The following is a 27,863-nucleotide window of genomic DNA, read 5'->3' on the forward strand; positions in this document are numbered from 1 at the left end:
GTGCCCTGGCTCTTTATCCAACCCCTGCTAAACCACAGCAAGCCAATATCCTCAACCCCTGACTCAGCCACCAGGTAGGAGAACTCTCAGTTAATTGCCTCAAAGCTCAAATCACTGAAGCACCATCAGTGGTGAGGGTCATGGGGTTCAGCAGGAGACGGGATGCATTCCCCGCTCGAGTGACTGAGGACAACTAACAGGAAAGAAGAAACGCCCCACTTTCAACAGACTCACCCAGCAGAACGTCAGCGGAAGCACAAACGTGTTTGAGCTGGCATGCCAACGGTACCTCCAATTCCCAATGCCGTGACTCTTTAAAAATCTAAGCCAGGTTCCAAGCGTATAAGTGAATTTGGTTTTCCCACAGCTAGGTGGATAAGTGGCCAGTGATTCAGCTAAGTTCAACTGTGATTGGGCTGTTCGTTGTTAACAGTCCACCTTGAAACGGAGTGGGACAACTCGGAACTACTTGCAAATGATCTGCTGGGAGGAGCTTCCTGGAAATGTAAGAAACGGGGTGTGTTCTCCTCAACTAAAACCGCTTAATGCTCAGGGTGGGGTTGGGGGGGGGGGGGTGCTCGCAGACGTTCACAGCCTCACGGCCCAGAGCTGAACAGCACACGGGTGCTGTCCAGCATGGCATTCCTGGCCCCCCTGCCTCCCATTTCAGACCCACAGTCTGAGTGTCCAGCCAAGCGAGGCGCCACGAGCATCATCACCGGGAGAACTTCAGGGGTATGTGTAAGGGCCTGACTGGATCATCCCAGAACACATAACAAACTGCTGGTAGGGAGATGACCACAAGCAGCGCACACACACACACACACACACACACAAAACAGAAGGGGAGACAAGCCAGGGAGCACGTGGCAGCAGATAAAATCGTGGCCATGCATCACGGCACTGATGAAATGCCGGCTTACTGAATTAAATGAGATTAATTCACTGAAATCAAATCCTCACTACTGAGGATCTGGGCACTGCTAATGGGGAAACTATTCAGGTCACCAGTGTGGGATGGATCACCGTCCCTTTGCATCATCAGGTGACACAAAACGACATGTCTCGTCCACCATTCTCAGGTGGTAAATAACAGCCACTAACACAGAGATATCAACACCACGAGTATAAGAAAATGACAGCGCGTCACACGGTTTTGAAAGGAACGTGGCTGACCGTACCACAGTGGACCCATATTCGGTGCCCTCTCCCCACTGCTCTGTGACAGCCAGGCACCCCCACCTTGCCGAGCTAGGCTGCCGCCATGTGACTTGCTGGGCAATGAAATGTGAGTGGAAGTGAAGGTTCTCTCTGGGCAGAAGCTTTAAAAACCAACGCTCAGTTCAACCCACATCCCTTCTTCCTACCTCAGCGACCGTGGAAGCAACATTCACACGGATCCTACGTCAGCCTGGAACCCTGAGATGGGAAACCCAGACTCATCCACGACAGACACGTAGCAGGGGGAGAGGTAAATGTGGCTATATCTCAAGTCACTGAGGGTTTTATGATATTTGTTTTGGCAGCAAAAACTGACCTATGTAACTGATGGAGTGAGCTTTAAGTCCACAATCAAGGGGAAAACAAAAAGAGGAAACATCATAAAATGGGTAATTTTAAACTAACAATTGACTTCTATCCCCTACACAAAACTTCCCTATTTCTTTCAGTCAGTATGGGATTGATTAACCTCAAAGAAAAACAAAACAAAACAAAACAGAAGGAAATGTAAAGAACCCAGCACAAAGGAAAAACACACATGAAACTTATACTGAACACCCAGTATCTGAAGAGAAAGAAATTCTGGATCTGAAAGAAGCCCAGATTAAACCACCAAAGGAAGAGCAGGCTATGTCCCGGGATGACAGCTCCCTCTGCATCCCACACCTACATAATAATAAACATTTACGGAGTGCTTGCCGTCTACAGGTGCCATGCTGAGCCCTTTACGAGCTTCCACTCTGGCACTAATTCTCCGACCAACCGTGCCCACAGCACAGCTGAACCAACAGGGACTATAAGAGGGGAACCCACCCGCCCCGATGGGGAGACTGGGATGCAAACCCGGGCAGTCAGATTCTGCAATTCCAAACGCTCGGCTACCCCTCCCCGCAGATGCCCATCCCGGGTACCTGAGCCTGCTGCGGTCGGCCAGGAGCATGTGCAGGTACCGCTCTAGGGAGTGTTCATTGAGGGCACAGCGGAGCCAGGCCCGGCCGCGGCCCACGTCTGAGGCGATGTGGCGCAGGGAGTAGAAGCGTGGCAGCTCGTGCTTGCTGAGGACCTCCTTCACGTAGAACCAGAACACCGGCTCTGCAGAGAGAGGGACGGACACTGTGGCACTCAGCCTGGGACGCGCGTCATTTTACAGTTCCCAGTCATTTCTGCAAAAGAGTTACTTCCTTAGCACAGAAAAAGAAAGGTACCAAAGAGTGTAATTTTGAATCCTGGTTTGTTTCCTTACTGGTCTGGATCACAAACATCTTCCTATAACATTTAAAAATCTTTGAAGACATTCGGGGCACCTGGGTGGCTCAGTTAACTGGGCGTCCAACTTCGGCTCAGGTCATGATCTAATGGTATGTGGGTTCAAGCCCCGTGTCAGACTCTGTGCTGACAGCTCGGAGCCTGGAGACTGCTTCGGATTCTGTGTCTCCCACTCTCTCTGCCCCTCCCCTGCTCGTGGTCTCTCTCAAAAATAAATAAACATTGAAAAAAAAGTTTTTAAGATCTTTGAAGACATGGTATTTGACAGCCTCCCAGTTAAACATAATTGAACTATTTCTCTTCTGCTGGAAACATGATATATTGCCAATTATCCCTACTTACTGCTTTGAACATTCTTGTACATAACTGTCCTCATTTCTACTTCCCTACAAAAGATTTCCATATGACTGAGGGAGAACAGACTTGAGGCTTTAAGGAAGAGCTAAGAAAGTTATTGTATCTCCTCGCATCCTGCCTTTTTCATCCACACACAACAGATTTTTTCATAATTCTAATTCTAGTATCTACCTAATCTTGTGATCAATTTTCTGCACATTGGCTCATCAACACTTTTTCATGCTGCCAATTACAGCAGCAACAACAACAACAACAGCTGGTGGATGGAGCCTTATTAGCTAAGTCCCAGCCACCGCACTGAAGACTTTACCCCTGACCTCAGTCCTCTTAAGCACCAAGGCCATCTCTGTGTCAAAGACAAGGTCCACTCGCAGTCCATGAGTTGGAGCCCCGCGTCGGGCTCTGTGCTGACCGCTCAGAGCCTGGAGCCTGTTTCGGATTTTGTGTCTCCCTCTCTCTGACCGTCCCCCGTTCATGCTCTGTCTCTCTCTGTCTCAAAAATAAATAAACGTTAAAAAAAAAAAATTAAAAAAAAAAAAGACAAGGTCCAAAGCCTGACCAATGTGTTAATTTCACCCAGGGATACACGATCAGTAAGCGCTACAGCAGAATGGGACCTCGGAGCCGCCTGACTGCAAACCGCTAAATCAGAGAGCCTTGCGCAACGAGGGAGGGTTCGACCTTCATCAAAACAGTCATGTTCACAACTGCTTCCTATCCCAAAGGGGGAAATGCGGAGTCTCTGCGGACAGACGGTGATTCTACTCCTGGAGCTAAACAGGATCACAGACCCCTCTGAGAATGAGACGTGATCTTTCCACCTGCCTTCTAGAAGAATGCAAAGGCATGCATCTCCATAAACTGTATCCCAGGTTAGTAAGCTCGCTGGAAGCATTCAGTTCAGCTCAGTCAGCATGGACTGCATTTGTTTTCAAGTTTTCCTCTACTTATTTATTTTGAGAGACGGAGAGAGAGAGAGAGAGAGAGAGAGAGAGAGCGCGCACAAGCAGAGGAAGGGCAGAGGGGGAGTGAATTCCAAGCAGGCTCAGCATGTCAGCACAGAGCCCGAAACAGGGCTCGAACCCACGAACTATGAGATCATGACTTAAGCCGAAATCAGAAGAAGGGCCCTTAACCAGCTGAGCCTCCCAGGCGCCCCTGGACTGCTTCGTGGGAGCTGCCACGGGCCAGGCAAGGCTGTGGGCTACCAGGTAGATAAGGATTCACGCCCGCCCAACAAGCTTCCAGTCCAGCAGGTCAGACAACAGTGAAGAGACCAATCAACAGAATGGCCCTGGACAGCTCCCTCGGCCATGCTAAGCTTCAGATTCCTCTCCCTTCAAATAAGCCCCAAAGCGCAGAATCACTCAGAGATTTCGGGGAGACCGGAGAAAAGGGAAGCAAAGCCTGAACACGACGCCCGGGCCATGACGGCCAACCACCATCTATCTGCTCAATGACTACCTTCTCGAACAGAAGCAATTGTGTTGTGTCCTCTTCTCCTTTTTCTGGTAACAGCAACTGAATGCGTACGCGGGGGAACCTGTGGATCCAGCTAACCTCCAGGATCAGACGTAATAAACACCTCGGGAATGACTGGAGAAACCAACGGAGCCACTCACTCAGGACTACCTTGTGTCTCAATCCCTAAATGCTACACGAATCCCCTTCCCAAGCCCGTGAGGTCAGCCCAGACCACACGTGTGCATCACGGCCTTTCTTCCGCTCAAAGCCTCCCTCGGAAACCAGGACTGGAGACGGTGAGAGCAAGAGCCCAGGCCGAAAGGCCCGTCGCTTGTTTTGAAACGTGCCAAACAACCATGTGCATCTCTGTCATGACTCAAATCAGGTGCCTCTCACCTGCATCCGGTCTTTCTCGAGAACTGCCGTGACCTACCTCTGACCTTGAATGTGTACGCAGCACCTGAACGTGTGTTTTCACCTTTCAATTTCATAAATTGCTTAGCGCTACAGAATCCTTCTAAAGCCTGCCAAAGTGATGCGGGTGATGATAAGAATTATCCCGGCAGGGCTCCACCTGCACTGCCAGCATTAATACGGTCTATTTCCAGTGCCTCTCACCTCACCTGCCGTTTAAGGCTTACAGTGTCCGTAACTTAATTTCGGGATTAACACTGATCCCTTATGTCCCGAAACCAGGGGCTGATTCCAAAAGGGGGTGAGGGCTCCTGGTTCTCCAAACGCCGGAAAGCCGTCTGCCCACACAAACGAGAGCCATGCAGGGGGCGCTGCGGCGAGCTCCCTCCCGGAGCACCTTTCACAGAGGACGACGAACACCACAAGCCCTTTGGCAAAGTTTCTAACAGGCCTCAACTTTCATAGATGCTGAGACGCTTTGGACAAGGACAAAAACCCTGACTCAAATTCTAGTTCAGGCACCGTGTGGCCTTGGGCAACTTATTCTGTCCTTCATGTTCCTCATCTGTAAAATGGGGATAACAGTACCCACCTTTACGGTTTGTGACAAGAGGAAAAAATGAGAAAATCAAGCTTAAAATGCTTCGGGCCAAGGCACCACAGTAGGCAAGCAGTATCCCTTCCCCCCTTTCTTCCGGGAGCCGTGTCGCTCCTTCCTAGGAGAACCGCATTCCATCTGGTTGCCTGTGAAGCTCTCCTCCCACCGGGGTGGACAGGTAACCCAGCGGGGCAGCCACCTGGAGGAACAGGGTGTATACCACAATTGGCCTCGCTCACCACCCTGTGCTCATCCCGGCCCTGATTACTATCTTATGCATCATTTTTTTTTCTGTATTAATTCTGACTTTTTAAAAATATTGCACGAAGATGTCATTTCTCTTGGTTGCTGAATTTTTGGTGCCCCCATAAATTTTGAGGCTGCGGCAAATGCCTTACTGGCCTCACCCTAGTCCCAGCCCTGGACCACAGGCTTCTCCCCACAGCTTCTACACGAACCACTACAGAAGAGACCTTGTCTCTTCCAGAACCGAAGTCAGCAAACAGTGGCCTAAGGGCCAAACCTGGCCCACGACTTGTCTACGTAAGTGAAGTTTTACTGGACCGCAGTCGTGCCCATTTGTAGACATACTGTCTGTGGCTGCTTTCCTGCTACACAGTCCTAGCTGGGGAGTTGCCCACAGATCCCCAAATACCTACTATGTGATCCCTCAAGGAAGAGGCTGCCATCCACTGTGCTAGAAGCAGGAGCTCTAATAACCCTGTAAACCTGGAGCCACCTGGGGCTCTTTTCCTCCCTCTCCTGTAGACTGCGCCCACCTGGAAAGACACCCACCCAGACAGAAGTAGGGCTGAGAGCCAGAGACGGGTGCGGGGGGTGCTGAGCCCCGGAACCCAGCTCACCCTCAGTTTCCTGTTACCTGAGTTAGAAGTGCCCTGTTTTGCTGACATCTAAGTGGCTTGCTGTCCCCTGCAAGCAGAAGCAGCCTGATGCTGTGACAGAGAGTATGCTCTTCAGTCACCTGACAATCATTTACAGGGGACAGGGGACACGCCAGGCACCAAGCAATACCCGCATGCAGAAGAGTGAAGAATTTTTGCATCCCTCAAAAATACACAAAAACAAAAAAAGCCCTGCTCAACAAGAAGCAGAAAACCCAACAACAGGGGGCCAGGCTCCTTGTAGACGAAGAAAGGATTGTTCTTCTCACACACTTAGTCTGGAGGTAGGCAGCTGGTTCAAAGGCTCTGTCGCGGAGAGAATCTCCGAGCTCCTGACCTTCCCCTCACTGTCTCAGAGCGCTGCCACCACGCTGGGCATCACATCCACAATCAGAACACAAAGAAAGAGGACAGGATAAAACCAGCCCCATCACCCCTTTTTTTTCCAGGCTGGCGTAAGGAATCCCAGAAAACCAAAGGGAGCAGAGATACAGAATGTCAAGACTAGCTTAATCACTTACGATCCATTACCTAGAAGACATCCCACAGCCCCAGGCAAAATCAAGATCTGTGAAGCCAAAGAAGAAACGGGTCATGGATTTTAAGTAAAAAAACTAACAGGGGCACCTGGGTGGCTCAGTCGGTTGAGCGTCCGACTTCAGCTCAGGTCATGATCTCACGGTCTGTGGGTTCGAGCCCCACGTCGGGCTCTGTGCTGATGGCTCGGAGCCTGGAGCCTGCTTCAGATCCTGTGTCTCCCGCTCTCTCTGCCCCTCCCCCACTCTCACTTTGTCTCACTCTCTCAAAAATAAATAAACGTAAAAAAATAAGTGTTAAAAAACTAACAGAGTCATGCATACACTCTGTCAATGATTCCAGGGACAAAAGGCAACCAAGCACCCCCTTAGTCCAGCCTCAGGCTTAGGTGAGCACAGGTGCCCCCCAAACACAGTCACATCCAAATCTGGATGAGCCTGACTATAAGACACCACTGGCTTAGCAAAGCGGAGTCCCCAGTAAGGGGCTGCGCCCGGCCATCCCCCAAGCAGCCACAAGGCTGCCTCCTGAAAGCAGGACACAGGAAGTGTGGTTTAAACGTCACATCAAAAAGACTTGTAAAAAGTACCTAAACTTGATTTTTTTTTTTTGCTTTTTTAAAAATCGTAAAATATACATAATGAAATGTACTGCATTAACCATTCTTTTTAATTTTTTGTGTTTATTTTTTTATTTTTGAGACAGGGCACAAGTCGGGGAGGGGCAGAGAGAGAGGGAGACACAGAATCCCAAGCAGGCTCCAGGCTCCGAGCCGTCAGCACAGAGCCCGATGTGGAGCTCGAACCCATGGAATGCGAGATCATGACCTGAGCCGAAGTCAGACGCTCAACCGACTGACCCACCCAGGCGCCCCTACCACGTTAACCATTTTTAAGTTAGAATTCAGTAGCATTAAGTACAGTCGCCATGTTGTACGACCATGACCACCGTGTAACTTTCCCATCATCCCAAACAGAAACTCTGTACCCATTAAACACTAACTCCCCCATTGTCCCCTCTCCCCAGGGACCTCTATTTTATTTTCTGTCTCTGGTAATGTGACTATTCCAGATACTTCCTCTGGGTGGAATTCATTCAACATACGACCTTCTGTGTCTGGCTACTCTCATTTAGCATCACGTTTCAAGGATCATCCACATTACAGTATTTATCTGTACTTCACTTCTTTTTGTCTGAGTAATATCCCCACTATATGGCCATACCACGTTGCATTTCATCTATTCATCTGTCGACAGACATTTGCCTTTTTTGCATCTTTTGGCTCTTGTGAATAAGGCTTTTAGGAACATTTTTGTATACGAGTGTCCGTTTGAGTCCCTGCTTTCAATTCTTTTAGGTCTGTATTTAGGAGTGGAATTGCTGGATCGTACAATAATTCCGTTTACTTTTTTTTTTAAGTTCATTTATTTTTGAGGGAGAGAGACAGTCTGAGTGGAAGAGGGGCAGAGAGAGAGGAAGACACAGAATCCCAACCAGGCTCCAGGCTCTGAGTTGTCAGCAGAGAGCCTGACATGGGGCTCAAACTCACAAGTGGTGAGATCATGACCTGAGCCGAAATCGGACACTTAGACTGAGCCACCCGGGTGCCGCTATTTACCTTTCTGAGCAGCTATACCATTTTACATTGATATATTTTTTATTAATAGAGATGGAATGGCCTTTATTTCTGTGCAAATGAAATTAACTCTGCTATTAAACTCTCTCTTAGGAAAAAACCTTAAACTTGCCAATTAAAGGTAACTATAGCCACTTCCAGATTTTTTTTTTAATTTTACAGAGAGAGTGTGTGCACACGAGTGGGGTAGAAGGGCAGAGAGAGAGAGAATCTCAGTCAGACTCCCAACAGACTGCTCAATCCCCCAACCCTGGGATCATGACCTGAGGTGAAATCCAGAATCAGATGCTCAAGCGATGGAGGCACCCAGGCTCCACCCTAGGTTTCTTTTTTAACTGTGGTAAGATTTACTTAACATAAAATCTGCCAATTTAAAGCTTATAATTCAGAACTTGGTACATTTTTAAGAATGAACAAATGCACAATAATCACAGATACTGGATCACTTTTGAAGACTCCAGTCCATTTACATCTAAAACCTAAACATCCCGGGGTGCCTGGGTGGCTCATTCGGTTGAGCACCTGACTCCTGATTTCAGTTCAGGTCATGATCCCAGGGTCATGGGATTGAGCCCCGTATTGGGCTCTGCACTGAGCATGGAGCCTCCTTGAGATTCTCTCTCTCGCCCTCTCTCCCTCTGCCCCTCCCCAGCCTCCACCCTCCACCCCCCCCCCATTGGCATCTCTCTAAAAATGAATTGATAGATGGATAAACACTAACCATCCCTACTGACTCCAGAGAACAAGGGCCAATTATCTTGGTGGAGGTGGGTGTAGATCAGAAAAACAAAGCAAGATAAGGAGGATAAACTGCCACCTACTGCCCGGCTGTGGCCTGGCTCCTCCCCCACCTGTGGGCTTCACCCTGTTGCGCTCTCCCCCATCCCGACTGACCCTGCTGCAGCCTCGCTGATGTGCCTGACACTCGTCCAACATGTCAAACACACTCCACCTCGGGGCCTCCCCGGCCATGAACAGAAACCGCACCAGGGAGTCCACTGAAGGAATTTCACACAGGCCATCTGTTACGAAGACTTTGCAAGAGCTACGAGGCCAAATAAGAGAATAATGAGGCCACAGAAATTACTAATGGCAGAAAGCCAATCCATCCCTGAAGCCAGAAGAACAAAAGCAACAGGTAGTGTTCAAAGTATAAGAACCAGGGTGTCTGGGTTGAGCGTCTGACTTTGGCTCAGGTCATAATCTCGCGGTCTGTGGGTTTGAGCCCCGCATCAGGCTTTGTGCTGACAGCGCGGAGCCTGGAGCCTGCTTCGGATTCTGTGCCTCCCTCTCTCTCTGCCCCTTGCCCACTTGTGCTCTCTCTCTCTCTCTCAAAAATAAATAATAAACATTAAAAATTTTTTTTTGTTTAAAAAAGTGTAAGAACTGAGGGGCACCTAGGTGGTTCAGTCACTTAAGCCTCCGACTTCGGCTCAGGTCATGATCTCACAGTTCGTGAGTTCGTGCCCCACGTCGGGCTCTGTGCTGTCAGCACAGAGCCTGATTCGGATCCTCGGTCCCTCTCTCTCTGCGCCCCTCCTCCGCTAGTTCTCTCTCTTTCTTTCAAAATAAACAAACTTTTAAAAACCTTGAAAAAAAAAGAGTATAAGAACTGAAAGGAGATTTAACAGCAGAGTTAAGTTCAACTGCAAAGAGAGAAAGGCAATCCCATCTCTACTCAAAAAAAAATAAATTATCAATATAAAATAGCACGGCCACTGTTGACAATAGTTCGGTGGTTCCTCAAAAAGTAAACACAGAGGGGCGCCTGGGTGGCGCAGTCGGTTAAGCGTCCGACTTCAGCCAGGTCACGATCTCACGGTCCGTGAGTTCGAGCCCCGCGTCGGGCTCTGGGCTGATGGCTCGGAGCCTGGGGCCTGTTTCCGATTCTGTGTCTCCCTCTCTCTCTGTCCCTCCCCCGTTCATGCTCTGTCTCTCTCTGTCCCAAAAATAAAATAAACGTTGAAAAAAAAAATTAAAAAAAAAAAAAAAAGTAAACACAGAATTACCATATGGTCCAGCAATTCCACTCCTAAATACATGCCAGCCGGGCAACGGCTGGACTGTGGCATTGGCACCAGAGAGGACGGTGAAACAGGAAAGCCAAGGCCTAACCAGCAGACCTCATGGGACCTCGACAGACCACAGAGGAAGCACGGCGTTGCTACAGATGCCGTGTGAGGCCGGGAAGAAAAGCTCTAGCTTCCCTTTTCCTCCCACCTTCTAACCTCATCACTATCTCCCTCTGGACAAGCGTGAAGACAGTGGGCAAGGGAGCCTGGGAAACACAGTCTGCAGGGAAGGCAGACAATACATTTGAGAGCAAACAGGCAAAGGACTACAGGCTTCTCAATGTGTTGAACTACCTAAGACGTCTTCCCCCAGGTAACAGTATGGCTTCCTCCCTCCCTCCCTCAGGTCTCTATTCAAAAGTCCATAGAGACGGTCTCTGACCGCTCTATGCAGAAGACTGAACCCCCACCCCGTCCCAGGCTGCTAGCTGCTCATCGAAATCTCTCTTCTTCCTGAACCCCCAGACAACCCTTCCCAGCCTGCTCTGCAGCGGCCAGACAACTCAGTGGGCACCAACCCAGGGGCCTTTCACTGGCCTGATGCGCTCATCTCTGTCGTCTGCCTGGCCCCCGCGAGCATCCGGGGTTGAAGTCCCGAGCTGTAACAATGTAGCAGAGCGCACTTGGCATCCACCCACAGAACATGCGAGTCTACACCACCTCCTTTACTAAAACGGGGGAACGGGCCACACGAAGGGCTTCTAAGGCTTGTGCTTCATTTCCATTTAGGGATGTACCCCATTCTCTGCTAAAGACTCGTGTTCATGCTGACAGGAATAAAGCAAAGGACTCATGGGTCCAACAGGCCAGGCAATTACGGATTGAAAACTGACAATTCTGAGGCCAAATCTGAGTTAATTTGCTAGACATTAAAATCAAACACTTTTAGGGGTACCTAGGTGGCTCAGTCGGTTAAGCATCTGACTCTTGAACTCAGCTCAGGGCCCTGAGTTCAAGCCCCACGTTGGGCTCCACACTGGGCATGAAGCCTCCTTTAAAAAATAATAATTGGGGCGCCTGGGTGGCGCAGTCAGTTAAGCGTCCGACTTCAGCCAGGTCACGATCTCGCGGTCCGTGAGTTCGAGCCCCGCGTCAGGCTCTGGGCTGATGGCTCGGAGCCTGGAGCCTGTTTCCGATTCTGTGTCTGCCTCTCTCTCTGCCCCTCCCCCGTTCATGCTCTGTCTCTCTCTGTCCCAAAAATAAATAAAAAACGTTGAAAAAAAAATTAAAAAAAAAAATTAATAATAATAATAAAATAAAATGAGACACCTTTCAAACAGCCAAAGGTTTGGCCCAGAGGCCTCAGTCTGGCTACAGAGGATCCTTATATGCTGGGACAGTTTCGTGCCCTTTAGTAAGCAGCCACTGGCCCACGCCCTCAGCCACCCAGACTGTCAAGGACCCTCCCCAGGACACTGTGGACATCCCTGTAATCAAGGAGCTCACAGGTGCACACCTGGCCCAAGGGGGCTAGCATTCTGGCTCTGACTTCCCCCCAAGGCCAGCGTTCTCTACCAGCTGTTAAACATGTTTATCACCACCCCTGGACAGAGCTCAGTATTTCCTTCACACCTTCCACAGACATCCTTCCAAGGCTCTTTGTGCCAAAACTAGCTGATTTGCAAGTTTATAAACATGACACAGAAACACAAAGAGGGAACTGAAAACCCTACAGGGGTGGGAGGGTGGGGAGTGGACTTCCCCTCATGAACAAAAGGATGGGCCCGGGCTTCTCCCGGCACATGAAGCTTCCTCCAAAAATACTCTTCTACAGAAATGAAATTGTTACCCAAGGTGACCCAATGAAGCAAAATATAAATTCTGCTTTGAGCTAAATGCAATCAACCATTTTCAAAAAGCCCCACTGAGGATCAAGGAAGTCGGTTTCTCTAATTTTACAGCTGGGTGTATATTAATACCACCTGCTTCCAGCTGACTGTGAAGAGATACAGACAGCAGAGGGTGGGGTCTGGCTTCCCAGGACCATGAGCCCCACGTCCTGAAGTGTGGGTCCTGGAGTCCTTGTTTTGAACATCCTTTTTGGTGGCCAGGCACCTTGCAATACACTGGGGCTACAAGAAAGAACAAAGGGGAAAAATAGATCCAGCCCTTGACCATCGAGAGAGAAAGTCAGGAAAACACATAGCGCCAGAAATAGGTTTGATGAGACAAGGACTCAAGACTATTGGGTGTGAGAGTTGGGGGGAGGGCAGAAAGGAGAAGAAGACACCTAGAGGGTGGGCAGAGGCCAGGTGAACTGGGTGAGGAGCTCACGAATGACTTTTTGGGGGAGAAATCTGAAATTGCAAGAGAGAGCAGATCAAAACCACAATGAGATACCACTTCCCAGCCATTTGAATGGGTATTATCAAAAAATAAATTAATGGGTGCACCTGGGTGGCTCGGATGGTTAAACACCTGAGTCCTGATATTGGCTCCGGCCATGATCTCACGGCGGTGGGATTGAGCCCCACGTTGGGCCCCACACTGAGTGTGGAGCCTGCTTGGGATTCTCTCTCTCCCGCTCTGACCCTCCCCCCGCACATTCTCATTCTCTGTCTCTCGCTCAAAATAAAATAAACTTAAAAAAAAAAAAATAACATCTTTTTTAAATAATTACTTAATGAATGAAAATAACGAGCATTGGCTAGAATGTGGACAAACTGGAACCCCCGCCTGTGGCCAGTAGGAATGAATGTACAATGAGGCAGCCGCTACAGAAAACAGCAATACAGCTTCTCTTCAAAAAGTGAAACATAAAATTACCACCCGATCCAGCAATTCTACTTCTGGGTATTTATCCAAAAGAACGGACAGCAGGGATGCAAATAGTTCTGTCGACACCCACGTTCATGGCAGCATTACTACAAATAGAAGCAACCCCGGTGTGCAGCCAGAGATGAGTAAAGTGGGGTGTGTGTGTGTGTGTGTGTGTGTGTGCGCGCGCGTACACAATGGAGTATTACTCAGCCTTAAAAAGGAAGGAAATTCTGACATACTACAAAGGCGCAAACCCTGAAGACATTATGTTAAATGAAATAAGCCTTATCCGTGTGGAGTAGAAGTACACCTTACTTACAAGAAGTACTGAAGACACATTCATAGAGACGGAAAGGAGAATGGCGGGTACCAAGGGCTGGGAGGAGGGACAATGGAGAGTCCGTGTTTAATGGGGATGGACTGTGAACAAGGGGAAACGAAAAGGTTCTGAGGTGAATGGTGGTGATGGTCGTACAATGTATACACTTAGAATGGTTACAACGGTCATCTTTAAGTTATATATGTTTTGCCACAATTTAAAAGCGAGAAGAGAAGTTTGAGTCGTTAGCGTTTGAGCGAGGGCTAGGGAGGAAGGAGGGTAATGGAAAGGTAAGAACGAAGTACACTTCCAGACTCGACAGCTTCAGGTCTGCAGAGACCAGCAGTGCCGTTCAAAATTTAGGATTTAACCATCTAAAGCAATCAATGAGCAATGAAAAGACAGAGGTACTGAAGACCTTCTCCCCCAGAGAGTCTAGCATTAACACTTTAGGGGCTGAATCATGAAGAGGTCCGAGAAGCCCCCCCCCGGCAGGGGCTGTGGCAGGAGGGGAACTCACAAGACTCGGGTCATGGTTTATCGACTGGATCCGAGCGTTGCAATGTCTTACCTGCCATCTCCATGTCAGCCCTGGGTGTGTGGCAGGGCTTAGAGGAAGGGCAAAGACAGACAAAGCAGGGAGGGGAGAGACCTCGGAAGCCATGACAAGGTGTGTGTCCTCCTGCCCCACTCTGAAAAGAACCGTGACAGAACTTCAGGTAGGAGGCAGGGGAGCAGGCTGGTCACTGAAGACACCCCCGCCCCCGCCTGGCACAACGTGCACAGCGGACTAGAGAAGATGGCAACGGATGGCAGAAGGATAAAACAGGGCAGAGGGGAAGGACAAGAAGGCTGCAAGGAAGCCCAGGGGCTGTCAGGAAAGCTGGGTGAAGGGCAGAGCCATTCGCTAAGCAAGGAATACAGGAGCAAATGGGGGAGGTCAGGAAGATTCTGTCCTGGAACCTGCGATGAGCCCGTGGTACATCCAAACAGAGACACGTAAAAGAGGGGGTCGGGGGAGGGAGAACTCTCAGTAATGAACACACGGACAGCAGTTTTCACCAAGGAATTCGGGCAGTACTTGTATGCACAGAAACAAGAGCGAACGAAAGAATGAGAAGATGAACGGTATTTAATATTTGAGGGTGTAGAAATGACAGAAGGATGCACAAAGCAGCAGTAAGTATGCCAGGACGTGGTGGCAGAGAGGGGGAGACTGTTTCAACGTCACAGGGTCCTTGCTGCCCACGGCTGCTGAACAGACAAGGAAATCAGACTTACGCTCTACAGGACAGGCAGATCCATAACAGCAGGTGCCACTCTGGTATGTCCTGAACCAAGCGTATGACCCTGTCACAGACCGCCAACACGTCACCTCATGACGATATGTTAGTGATTCACAAAACAGCAAATTCCAAGGTTTTGCAGAGAAATGTCACCAGTGCGGTCTGAACGTGTCCCTCCAAGACTCCTGGCCCTAAAGTGATGGTATTAGGAGGTGGGGCCTTCAGGAGAACGCTTAGGCCAAGAAGGTGGAGGCCTTGTGGAATGGGATCACGGCCCTTAGGAAAGAGGTTCCAGGGTGTCCCGTGCTCCTTCCACCCCGTAAGGACACAGAGAGAGGCACCGGCTATGGAGCAGAGAAGGGGCCCTCACTCAACCATGCCGGCACCTTGATCCTGGACCTCCCAGCCTCTAGAACTGTGAGAAATAAACTGCTGTTGCTTCTAGGCTCCTCCGGCTGTGGTCTCTCGTTACGGCAGCCCAAGCAGACCAAGACAGGCACAAGCTGCAGTGGGTCCGTCTCCGTTCTCCAGTAGAATGAAAAATAATTCCTTTTTCCACACCGCATTCCACATTGACAACTTTGGGCAAAACCCTCCAATCCCAAGCCAAGCCTATGCAGAGCTCTCTGCCGCTTTTAATTCATCTTTAGTAACTTTAAAAATCGATCTTTGCTCTCTTCCTTGGTAGCACTCTGGTACCTCAGAAATCACGAAAGATAGGACTGTGCAAATTGAAATATCGCATTTATGAATACATTTTTATTGAAGTACCTATATATTTCCCAAAAACTCTGCTAGGAGCTGGAAAGTCAAGAGGAAGTAAGACACACATGATACCCTGCAGTCCCAAAGCGTACCATCCAGTGGGGGTACACACATGTGAATACGGTGTGGTACGGTAAAATGGAACCCCTGTCCTTTGTTCTCAAAGATGGGGATTAGAGAACTTGTTCTGCAAAGGGTCAAATACCAGATACTTTAGACTTTATGGGACCAACAGTCTCAGTCACAGCTGCCTAAAAGCCACCACACAAACTAAGTAGATAAACGCATGTGGCTGTGTTCCAATAAAACTTTATCTATAAAAAGAAGTAGCAGGACGTAGTTTGCTGACCTCTGCCCTAAGTGATCATAACTTATTACTTGCTGCTTAATTTACTCATGAATTCAAATGGGGGAAGGGAAAGGATCAGGATCTCTCAGAGAGCCCTCTTTCTGGAAACATACCATCATGAATAAAAGAGTAGGAGTTACAGAATCACAATCATGTGGACCTGAGTAAAAATCCCAGCTCTGTCACAATCATTAGTTCTGGAGCATTAAGAAAACAATTTCATTTCTTTGAGCCGTATTTTCTTCACCTATAAAACGGGGACACGATCATTCACTATGCACAGACGTTTCAAGAGTAAAATGAAATCAGGAACGGAGGGTCTAACAAATCCCCTGGCTCACGGGAGGTGCTCAGAATGAGTCACTAGCAAACAAGGAAGCCAGGCCTGTGGTCAGCCAATTGATTAAAAAGGAGAAAACATCCCAGTGTTGTTTCCAAGATTAACGTGCTATTCACAACTTTCCTCTCACTTCTGGAACACAGGCCTTTGACTTTTTTTTTAAGTTGTCTGGCTCTCCTCTACTGTTTAAGTTAGGATGTGTTTGGATGCGTGTCAACAGAGATCCAACTCAAGATGGCTTAAACCATTAGGAAACGTTTAGACGTTTACACATCAAGTCCAGAGGTAAGGCAGGTCTGGAGTTGGTTAATTCAGAAGCTCAGTGACACTACCAAGGAACCAGGTACTTTCCATCTTTCTGAGCTGCTCTGTCCTCAGATCTGTCCCCCTTCATCACAAGATCATTGCCAAAGTTCCAAACATCACAGTCTCAAGCAACAACCCAAGGCCACAAAGTAAGTCTTCTCTCCTATTTCCGTTCAGGTGGCAATGAATTTTCTCAGAAGCCCACAGCAGACTTCTCCTTCCTTAACGGCGTCTTGGGTCTGTACTAAAAGCAGCTACTGGCAAGCTGATCATCATTACGGCTGGCCTGATCTGGTCTGGATTCACTGCCCCTGCAGCTAGCTCCAGGCCTGAAGCTCTTGGCCACCCAACATCTGAACAAAATCAGCATTGTCTCAGCAAGAAGGGCAGAACTGCTGGGGGAGGAATAACCAATGCCTGCTGTCACTATTCACACTGACCTGCCTCGCTGCAAGGCACATAGACTGCAGGCCCGGACTCTGAAAATGCAGACTCCCCTCTCGCCATCCCCAAATCAATCTTTTGTGGAGATAAATCCAGCCACAGATCAAAGAGGAAACAGTTCCCCCATACACAAGCAGGCTCTCACTTCTGGGGTTTAAATCCCAAAGACGACACACTGGGTAACCTCATCCCAAGCATCTCTGGGTCCCGCACAACCCACACGTCTGCACGATCTATTTGAGGAGATCTCAGCGAGGCTTGGACACTGTCCCACACCTGCAGACAATGCACGGCAAGACAAAGCTGAGCTGGTGGCATAACTGTGTGTAATCACGTCTGCCCTACCAACATTTCACAATTCAGGGATGTTTGGGTAAAAACTCCCCAAATCAAAAGACAAACAAATGAACGTTGAATGCTAAGCCAAAAACAAATCAAAAATGCCTAACAGACAAGCAAACTAGGGAATGGGGGGCGGGGGGGGAGGGGGGCAGAGAGGTGGATGCAGGTGCTGGCTAAAAACCTCACAAAACTGGAGGAAATCTGCCTGCACAACCCCTGTCTCAGGCTACAGTTCATCACAGAAGGAAAACCTGACGCCTGACTTATAGGAAAGTAACCGAGATGGCCACACATGAAGGGCGCGATCTAGCAATAGAAAAAGGCACACACTCAAAGTGTCACTTCAAGGGGCCACTTTCTCAGCTTTGAAAGAGGAGTCCAGACCACCTCTCCCACAAAAACAACTGAAAGCGCTAGGCAGTTATTTAACTGAAACAAAATTGAGGACCTGGGAGGTCCTGAGGACCTTGCTGCCCAGGCAAGACTTAAAGAACTCAGATCCCAAAGAGAAGGGAAGTCCACGGACAGTCCTACGCTTGGGGCCTTACTTCGCCCTCGAGGCTTCTTCCGGCTACAGAGTTTCTGACGAGAAGCTAAACAGAGCTTTCAGAATTTCCACAAGGTCTGAAAGGAAAAAATTAGAGCTCAGAACCAGCAGACGAGGATGGAAACTGGTAAACAGCTCAGGGATCCAATGTGGGCTGGACGGAACAGTGTCCCCCGAAAATTCCTGTCCGTCTGAAACCACAGAATGTGACTTTACTTGGAAAAAGGATCTCTGCAGATGTAACTAGTTAAGTTGAGGTAATACTGGAGTAGGGTGGGGCTAAATCCCATTGGGCTGTTGTTCTAAGGAGAGAGGAGGACAAGGAGACAGAGACACAGAAGGAAGAGGCCACGGGAAGACACAGGCTCAGACTGGACTGAAGCAGCTACAACCAGGACCGCCAAGGACAGCAGACAACCACCGGAAGCTGGGCACGCATTCTCCCTCAGAGCATCCAGAAGGGACCAACCGTGCCAACACCCAGATTCTGGATTCCTGGCCTCTACAACCGGGAGACGATAAATTTCTCTCTGCTGTTTTGAGCCACCCAGGGTGTGGAAGTTTGTTATGGCAGCTCTAGGAAACGGAAATACGCTGGAAACCCCAAATACCTAGTCCTAGCAGTAAGGCAAAAGCAGAAATGGATCAGCCCTCGCAAATGCTGAAGCCCAGGCATGAAATGCTCAGTCCTCGGCAGGAGAAAACTGATCTTCCTCTACCATACTTGCCTGAGCAGCAAGAGTGAATTCTCTCTGAAGAAAGAGAACATCATCCCAAGCTTCCAACAACACCTGGGACTCAGTCACATACACAACATACACAACACCTGGGACTCAGTCAAAACTACCAAGCACATGCCAAAGACAAGAATGCACTCAACATCAAGACGACAACAAAAAATAAGGGGCTTCTGGCGATAGCCAAGTGAGAAGTTAACAAATCCTCTCCCTAGAAAGCAAGTTTATAACTAGACAGAAATGAAAGAGACCACCATTCTGCACTCTGGAAACTGACTTCAGGGGTTTACCATCTGAGAAGTGTTTATGTTCGAAAACTGCTAAATTTCAGGTAAGAACAGCAAGAATGCTAACAACACAACACTATCTCAGCTGTCAGGGGCACAGTCAACAGTAAATGTGGGCCCAGAGCCAGAGATCCTCAAGCTGAAGAAAAGCTAGAAATCCATCTTTCAGCACAAAATCTCATCATTTTTAAATGTTGAGAACTTTAAAAAAAAAATTTTTTTAAGCACACTGTACAAGGACACCAGTTTCTAAACTCAGCCCAACGTGCACCCCAACCCCAGCTGAACAAACGCAGTCCTGCCTGGCAGACCCTCAGTACTATCGACTGTATTGTGATTTTCGACAGTATCATTTTGTTCAGTCATTACCTTGAACTCCGTTCTCCTCTCTTCAAAAGGTAATGTTCCTCATGTGTAAACAGAGCTACTGCAACAGCCTGTGGGTTAATTCACTGTTATCCTATTGTCCCCTGTCGCTTCCAGTCCAGTTAACTGGGCTACAGTGGTCTACAGAGGAGCAACAAAGGGCAGGGCACCAGGCCTCCTGCCTGAAGAGGGGGGAGCTGACAGCAGCCAGGAATCTGACATCAGTCTGACCTGGTTGGAAGCCTCAGCTATGCCATTTACTAGCTATGCAAAAGTGTGCAACTTATTCACTTATCTGATCCTCGGTGGCATCATCCGAAAAATAAGGGCATCATCACCCAGCCTGGAAAGGTGCTGCCAGGTTATCAAGCACCAGCTCTGGCAGCTCTATGCCCAGGCCTGGGCTCTGCACGCGCTTTCTCATCAAGCCCCCACCACAAAACCGTGACCTTATTTTACACATGAGGAAATGGAAGCTCAGAGAGAGGATGTCCCAGGGAGCTCACGTGTGACGAGTCACAGAGCGGGATTTCTAGGGTCACACGTCTCTGGCTCTAGGGTCTGGTATTAACTGCAAAGCTACATAAAGGGCCCAGGCCAGCAGCCAGCAGGGACGAGGGAGCACAGTGACACTCATTCACATCCAACCCTCCTCTCAAGATTTCATTTTCTCCATTCCACCTGCTACGGTCATTCCAATGGCTTTACGAACAGCTGTAAACAGCCACCAATCTGATTCGTCCTGACTCCTAGCAGCTGAAAACCCACCACCACCCCTCCCCCATACAAGGATTTAATAAAACGTTCAATAAGAGGAAAGAGGCTCTAATCAGCCAAAGACCAAGTGTACCAGTGACTGGTTAACTGCACCGCGACAAGACTGAAGGAAGCCCTTGGCAGCCACTCGCGGGCTAAGCCAGTTGGGTCTTTCCCCCACTCCTAATTGTCAGGAGGCCCGGAACCTCTTCCACGGCAGAAAGCAAAGCAGAGACCCTGCTCACCGGCCAGGGTCTGTTCCGGATGCAGGTGCAGAAAGGGCGCTGAGACACCGGGAAGCGGCATGAACGAACGGTGACCACAGCCTCACACGTGTGCTGGTGCTCCTCTGATCACCAGGCCCAAGTAAGAGAAAGACACGAATCCTAGTCCGGGTAGGGCCAGACAGAGCCATCCTGCACGGCCGAAGGTTGGAGCCCCCGTGGGAGGAGACGGAGGAAGAGTCTACGCGTTTAAAGGGTGTTGGGGAGAGGAGGGTAACTGGTTACACGGTGACTAGGCTCTAGGAACGGAGGCGGCCTCGGCGGAAGCCTCCGGACAGCCCCCCAGGGAGACGGAATGTACATCAGCCTCACCGGTGAAAACAACGAAGACGCAGCAGGGGCGCTGCCCTAGGGTCTACCAGCCTTACCCTCAGGGCCTGACTCCAAAGCCAACGTTGCCTCCCACCGGGCCAGCGGCTGCCCTCCTCGGACAGAAGCAGACCTGAGGCCTCGTGGCCTACCCCACACTGGTTTCTCTCAAGTAGCTGCGCACAGACAGGGAAGAAGGAAACGAGAAGAAACACGAGGGCCCATCATGGTGAGGAGGACCGTGGGAAAAGGTACGTCCTCCAGCAGCTCATCAACCAGCCCAGAGCACTGAGCTGGCTGCGTGTGGAGGACAGAAGCCACCAAGACGGCAGAGGCCAACATCCTAGGCGACCAAGGCAGCAGGCGGTGGCTTCCACGAGGAATGAGGCCCTTGCAGGCAGCTCCTGTCTGACCCGGCCCCGTATGTCCCCAAATCTTAAAGAAGGGACCCAGGAGCACAGAAGAAAAATTGACAGTGACGGGAATCCCTCTCGTGGCTGTCCCCTGACCCCAAGGGGAAGCACGTTCGCTCGTGAACAGGAGCAACTGGGGAGATGAACGACAGAGCTGAGAATCCAAGGAAGGCAGACACACAACACGAGGGAGAGGGAGGAGGAGAGGGAGAGGGAGGAGGAGAGGGAGAGGGAGGAGGAGAGGGAGAGGGAGGAGGAGAGGGAGAGGCAGGAGGAGAGGGAGAGGGAGAGGCAGAGACCTGCCTTGTCTGGCAGAGAATTCCCATAGACGCCCCGGCCAGACACGGCAAGGGCCGACGGTCAGCTGTGAGCGAGGGGCCCTCCGAGCATTTCGGTCAGCAGTGACACGCATGTTGCCACAGTGACAAGATTCAGGAACTCAGAGCAGCACTCACAAGCAGGGTCTGAAAGAACCTACTCTTTAAAATGTCCTGGAGGGGGGCCCCTGGGTGGCTCGGTCGCTTAAGCGTCCGACTTCAGCTCAGGTCACCATCTCACAGTCCGTGAATTCGAGCCCCGCGTCGGGCTCTGTGGTGACAGCTCGGAGCCTGGAGCCTGTTTCAGATTCTATGTCTCCCTCTCTCTCTGCCTCTCCCTGTTCATGCTCTGTCTCTGTCTCAAAAATAAATAAACGTTAAAAAAAATTTTTTTTAAATAAAATGTCCTGGAGGAAGGGCAGAGTACGTATCTTATAGGACATGAGATGCTTCTAGGTTCAGATCCAAAGCAAATCACTTCGAACAGTTTCCTCATCTGCACAATGGAGAAAATAAGGTCCCTGCTACTCACAAGGCTGCCGAATGAGCTAACTGACATAAAAGACTGACGAGGTTCCAGGCTTGTGCAAACTGCTCCTATGTGTCAGTAGTCATTATTAACACTGGCCCGTCGGTCAGACACACAGGAGCAGGACACACGGGAAATGCTCTGGCAACACGCATACGGACGGTAGCAGAGGCGTAAGCTCAGAGACCTGCTGTCGCTGTTGCTGAAGACAGACTTGACCGCGGAATGGTGTGCTATCCCCATGCACAAAATTAGAACACGTTGAGTTCCCAGCGATTGCCAGCCACTCTGGTCACATATGCACCTTGGCTGCAGCACCCCGAGCCCCCAGAGATGGCAACTCGCGGCTCCAAGGGGTCCGCAAAGGACAACGCCAATAGTGACCGCGGGTAAGACTTTCTCACTCGTGGATTTCTGCACCACCACACTCCCCCCACCCCCATCCCACACGCTTAAAAAATAAATGAAAACTTTTTAAAAGGAGGGCAACAGAAAAGACCTCATCCTCTGCGCTGCATCAGGCCAAGCAGTACCTGTTTCTGTTTTGCTGGCGAAGCCTGCTGCCTGTTTGATTGCGGCCGCCGTGAGCGCCAATCCCCGGCTCCTCTTCAGGCCATGCTGCAGGACGGCCTCAAACTGGGCGCACAGACAGGTCACCCTGCAAGGGAACCAGTGATTCATCAGTCCGTCTGTGAAGGGAGACAGACAACCAGGGCAGCCCCAGCACCTCCGGGGAGGGGGTGTGTCAGCGGTTGTAAAGCTCAGCGGGAAGGTACACACTGGACAGCTGGATTGGCAGTCAGGTAAGTGACACGGAATTGACTGGGGCCTCTCCACACACCTCTCCCCGTTTCTGTTCATTTCACATAAGTCCAGGAAGCCCCACAAAGTCTGGCCATATTCATCAGACTCCTGAACGCATAGTAACAATTCCCAGGAAACAAGGGAAATGGAATTGGTGCCAGCCATCAGAGGAGAAAAGAATAAAATCCAATTTAAAAACAGATCAGTTAGGCTTAGGGAGGGGCTGGCTGCTAACTGTATCCAATTCACAAGTTCCAACTCTAATTCATATCACATATACTTTAAAGAATTAGATTATCTTTGAAGAGATTGAATGCACCAGCCTGCCAAATTGGAAACATTGTATAATTTCATGGCCTGTTACATACACTAAAAAAATAATATGAATTCTGATTCTTGTTCTTTATTTTGTTGCAAGAATATTGTGAAGTCAGATCCAGAGTTAATGGAAAGAATTTTCAATTAAGTTACAACTACTGTGGATTCAATTAAATTTATTTCTCAATAACCAAGGAAATAGTTTCAAGATCATGTTGGCAAAGAGAGGAGGTCACAGCTACTATGTCCTATTCTTAACAACCATCCCAGGGCTCTCGGGCCCCAAGGCCCATCGGGTCTGTGGACTTCAGAGACCCTTCCATTCACTCATACAACATACATTAAAAAATCCTGAACTCCTCTGTGCCAGGCTCTATTAATCTATGCTCTGAGGATACAAAGACATACCAAGGTCTCTGCCTCAACACATTTGCATGGTTCTAACAGAGGGAGATATACAAACTAAGCAGACCATTTCAGTTATGAGAACTTTGAAGAAAATAAAACAAGACGAGGTGATAGGTGGAGACACGTCAGGAACAGGCTTAGATTCGGTGGCCCAAATGGAGGTAACCTTGGAGTTACGACCCAGATGTGACAAGACATAGCAGGCTGGGCAGGGGGACCCAGTGCAAAGGCCCGGAGGCCATCACCATCTGGCTCAACCTTGCCTAACTTCAGGCATTTCCTGATCCACTCACCTCTACACCTGTAGCAATAATACTCCAAGAGTTTATTGCTCTGTGGGTGGTAAAATATTTTCATAGCCATTATTTCATTAACTCTTTCCACCAACATTATGATACAGGTGGTATTACCTCCATTTTACACCTAAAAAAAAACAGGCTAAAGACATTTCAGAGACAGTAACATGAGTACATAATAAGCAGCAATATAAGACAGTACATAATTAACAACATCTGTACTCCAGTCCTGCCCAAGCCTGAACTGATCCAAGGTAGTTTCTAATACACCCCATACCAAGACAAACATGCTTATTCTAAGACAAATGTCCTCTCTCTCCCATACCCCACTTTTACTCGAGTCCTCTGCCTGCACCAGAAAACCCTAACAGAGCATCAAATACCCAGCATTCATACATTCACTCTCCAGCCTGTGCTCATGACAGACATCACTAATCCATCCCAGCATTCTAGGCGACCATTGCCAATGATCAAAGCTGGCCCTCCACAGGAAAGAAACCTATGTGGCATCCCAAACCAAACAGGTGTCCTCAACTACGCTGGTTTCCAGCTCCTACCTTGGCTCTCCTGCAACTGGCTCAATGTCTGGTACACAGGACGTGCTCCCTAAATCCTTTCTCAGCGGGCAGGAAAATGAGTAAATAATCTTGAACCCTGAGTCCCAGATTACTCCCCCACACTGGAACAACCCTCTTTGCTGGGCAGATGTCATCCTTAAATATGAGCTGTGCCTATGCCAGTCTCTCTGCAAGTTTACTCAGGCACACATTTAAGGGCTTCCTGAAAGCTGGGACACCTAGCAAAACTATCTAAATTCCACAGCAACCAAAAGACGTATGGCAAAATGGAGCCCAGCCAAAGCCCTATCCCGGGAGGAATACACCAGAATTATTACTCTCCATAATAAACCACAGCCTGTACCTTTAAACAAATTATCGGCAAATATGGTAATGAAATCAACAATCCCTGTTAGTTTGCTTGGTTCTAGTGCACAAGTCAGTAACTGCCCCGCCAACTCTAGATAATATCTGGCCCCTAAAGAGAATGGAATGCAGGTGAACAGCACAAACCCAGTCCCCAAGGCTCAGGTTACATCATCAGTATTACCTTCCAGATGCAGACATGTCACAATCAACCTAATGCAGCAGAAAACCCACAGGGGGTACTAATCCTATAATTAATTCATTGCGATGACCACCTTGCCAAAGGCCATTCTGTTTATCACCCTCCCCATGTCCCCTTTTCACTTCCCATTCTACCTGACCTTGTACCTACTGGTCATTCAAGACTTGGCTCGAGGGTCCCCTCCACCAGGAAGCCTTCCTGAGGGCTTCTCATTCTGAGCTTCTTTCTAGTATGGCACTTGACCAACCTCTCTGTTAATGAGCTGCTTCCTAGAGCTGTCTCCTCTCACTAACTTGAGCTCCCAGACACCAGGGATCATGCCTCATGCATCTTCCGTGTCCCAGTATGTAGCACAATGCCTGTCCCAGTATGTGGCACAAGTGTGGTAACCGTGGCCAAAATGGTGCCTCCCCTGGGGGACTCAGAATACAGACTTGCACATTCAGGCGAGAGACGCGTCTCAGGAGATGTTGTACAATTCGTATTTCGGGCCCAGGTCAGTTGAATCAGGCAGAACACACTCGTCCAACCACACGCATCTCCACCTCGTTAACGCATGGCAGACACACTACAGGCGCTGATTTATGACCTCACGCCCTAAGGCTTCCATTTCTTCTCATCTCTACTCATTTCTATGATAATTCCTGCAAAGCAAAGGGGCACCTGCTTGAGCGGGGCTCTTCATTTTCTCAGCTTGGTCTCTCCTATTTCCCAGAATGCTCTCTGCTACATGCTTTCTGGCATCGCTGTGGTGGGCTGGCTGCCTCCATGGCATTTCATCACATCCAACTTCTAATGTAAGTTAGTGAATTGGGCATGTTTTTAATTAAGTGGGGGGACTTAACAGCAAATGTTTTCATATTTTTAAAAACTTTTTAATGTTTATTTTTGAGAGGAAGAGTGCAAGTAGGGGCAGGGGGTGCAGAGAGAGAGGGAGACACAGAATCCGAAGCAGGTTCCAGGCTCTGAGCTGTCAGCACAGAACCCAACGTGGGGATTGAACTCACAAACTGTGATATCAAGACCTAAGCCAAAGTCAGACACTTAACTGACTGAGCCACCCAGGCACCCCGTTTTCATTTTTGTATTGATTTTTTTTTAATTTACATCCAAATTAGTCAGCACATAGTGCAACAATGGTTTCAGGAGTAGATTCCTTAATGTCCCTTACCCATTTAGCCCATCCCCTCCCAACAACCCCTCCAGTAACCCTCTGTTCTCCATATTTAAGAGTCTCCCTGTTTTCATATTTTTAAAATCACCAATCAAGAGGCACCTGAGTGACTCATTCGGTTGAGCATCCGACTTTTTTTTTTTTTTTAACATTTATTTATTATTGAGAGACAGAGAGACACAGAGGGTGAGCAGGGGAGGGGCAGAGAGAGGAAGACACAGAATCTGAAACAGGCTCCAGGCTCTGAGCTGTCAGCACAGAGGCTGACATGGGGCTTGAACCCACAAAACGGTGAGATCATGCCCTGAGCCGAAGTCAGTCGCCCAACCAACTGAGCACCCAGGTGCCCCAGCATCCGACTCTTGATTTCGGCTCAGGTCATGATCCCAGAGTCATGGAACTGAGCCCCACATCAGGCTACACACTAAGCATGGAACCCACTTGGGATTCTCTCTCTCTCCATCTCTCTCACTCTCTCTGCCTCTCTCCCCCGCTCCCGCTCTCTCTTTAAGATAAAAAAAATTTTTAAATTTAGGGGCACCTGGGTGGCTCAGTCGGTTAAGCATCCAACTTCGGCTCAGGTCATGATCTCGTGGTTCGTGAGTTCAATCCCCACACTGGACTCTGTGCTGATGCTCAGGGCCCAGAGCCTGCTTCGGACTCTGTGTCTCCCTCTCTCTCTGCCCCTCCCCTGCTGATGCTCTATCTCTCTCTCTCAAAAATAAATAAAACATTAAAAGAAATTTAAATAAAAAGCACCAGTCAAAAAAAAAATCACTTCAGGTTTTTACGCATACAACTGTTTACCAGATGAAGAGATACATCGACTGTGATGTATCGATACAGAACACTGCTCAGCACCCCCTACAAAGGGGTGAAAAACTGACACTACAACGAAGATGAGCCTTGGAAACACTATGCTAAGAGAAAGAAGTCAGACCCAAAAGGCTACACAGTGCAGGATTCCATGAAACGCTGAGAAAAGGTAAATATATACAAACCAAAAGTCAATTCGTGGTCGTCTAACGCTGGAATCAGGGGTTAACTATAAATTGGCACAGGAGGAAACTTTGGCACGATGAAAATGTCCTAAAACTATATTGTGGTTAATGGCTGCACAACTCTATAAAAGTATTAAAAAAAAAAAATCACTGCATTGTACCCTTACAAGAGGTAGATTTGTATGGTATGTATATTAGACTTCAAAAAGAGCTATTTAAAAAGAAAAAAAAAAAAAACGGTCCTCAAGGTGCTCAGTAAAGCTTGATAAAAGGAGTTCATGTATGGAAAATCAAATAGCCTGCTCCGGCTGAATGTGAAAGTTATCTACCACCAGCACAGGGGGACACGGCATGAGCTTAACTAGTTTACTGCTGAAATTCCGCAAGCTGCAACCTCGATTTCAAGACTCCTTAACCTGCCACATCAATCTACAGTAAGATTCTTAAGAATCGTCTACTTTTTTATGGCAAACGTTAGAACAACAGACAGGATCAACAATAAAAGTAACCTTATGAAGGAGGGCACATTGCAAAGCGCTCCTTTCACGTGTTAGAGGAACCTTTTGGAGAAAACCAAGTACAGTTATGAAAATGGACTGGATTATCCTCATGTGGAAAGCTCCAATGTCACCTGGAGTGGAGTCAACTGTACCCCTAAAAATCAGGCAATTAACAGCATCAGCCCTGTGCCAGATTGAAGGCAGCACGATCACACCAGCCTTGCTAAGGCAAGGCCGTGACATGACAACCATTTGTAGCGGCTATGCTCTGTATTTGTGCCTTATGAACTAACTTTTCCAAAGGGCACATCCTG

General features: G+C 48.8%; 1 protein-coding gene across 9 annotated transcripts in view; it reads right to left on the bottom strand.

The window, feature by feature from the left end:
* SNX29 (sorting nexin 29) overlaps nt 1-27,863 on the bottom strand; it is a 495,580-nt gene that overhangs the window by 433,454 nt on the left and 34,263 nt on the right. For 8 of the 9 annotated variants that reach the window (XR_006212700.1, XM_042972465.1, XM_042972466.1 and 5 more), the window contains exons 4-5: nt 22,457-22,581; nt 2,133-2,313 (exon numbers count right to left, since the gene is read on the bottom strand). Coding sequence is in view for 7 of the 9 variants with exons in the window: in XM_042972465.1 (XP_042828399.1) it covers nt 2,133-2,313; nt 22,457-22,581 (306 nt within the window). In the remaining 2 variants the exon portion in view is untranslated. Of the gene's footprint in view, nt 1-234; nt 825-2,132; nt 2,314-22,456; nt 22,582-27,863 lie in introns of those variants that run through there. The other variant, XM_042972468.1, reaches the window with a different exon arrangement.

The sequence above is a fragment of the Panthera tigris genome, chromosome E3, assembly GCF_018350195.1.
Source record: "Panthera tigris isolate Pti1 chromosome E3, P.tigris_Pti1_mat1.1, whole genome shotgun sequence".
Classification (NCBI taxonomy): Eukaryota; Metazoa; Chordata; class Mammalia; order Carnivora; family Felidae; genus Panthera; species Panthera tigris.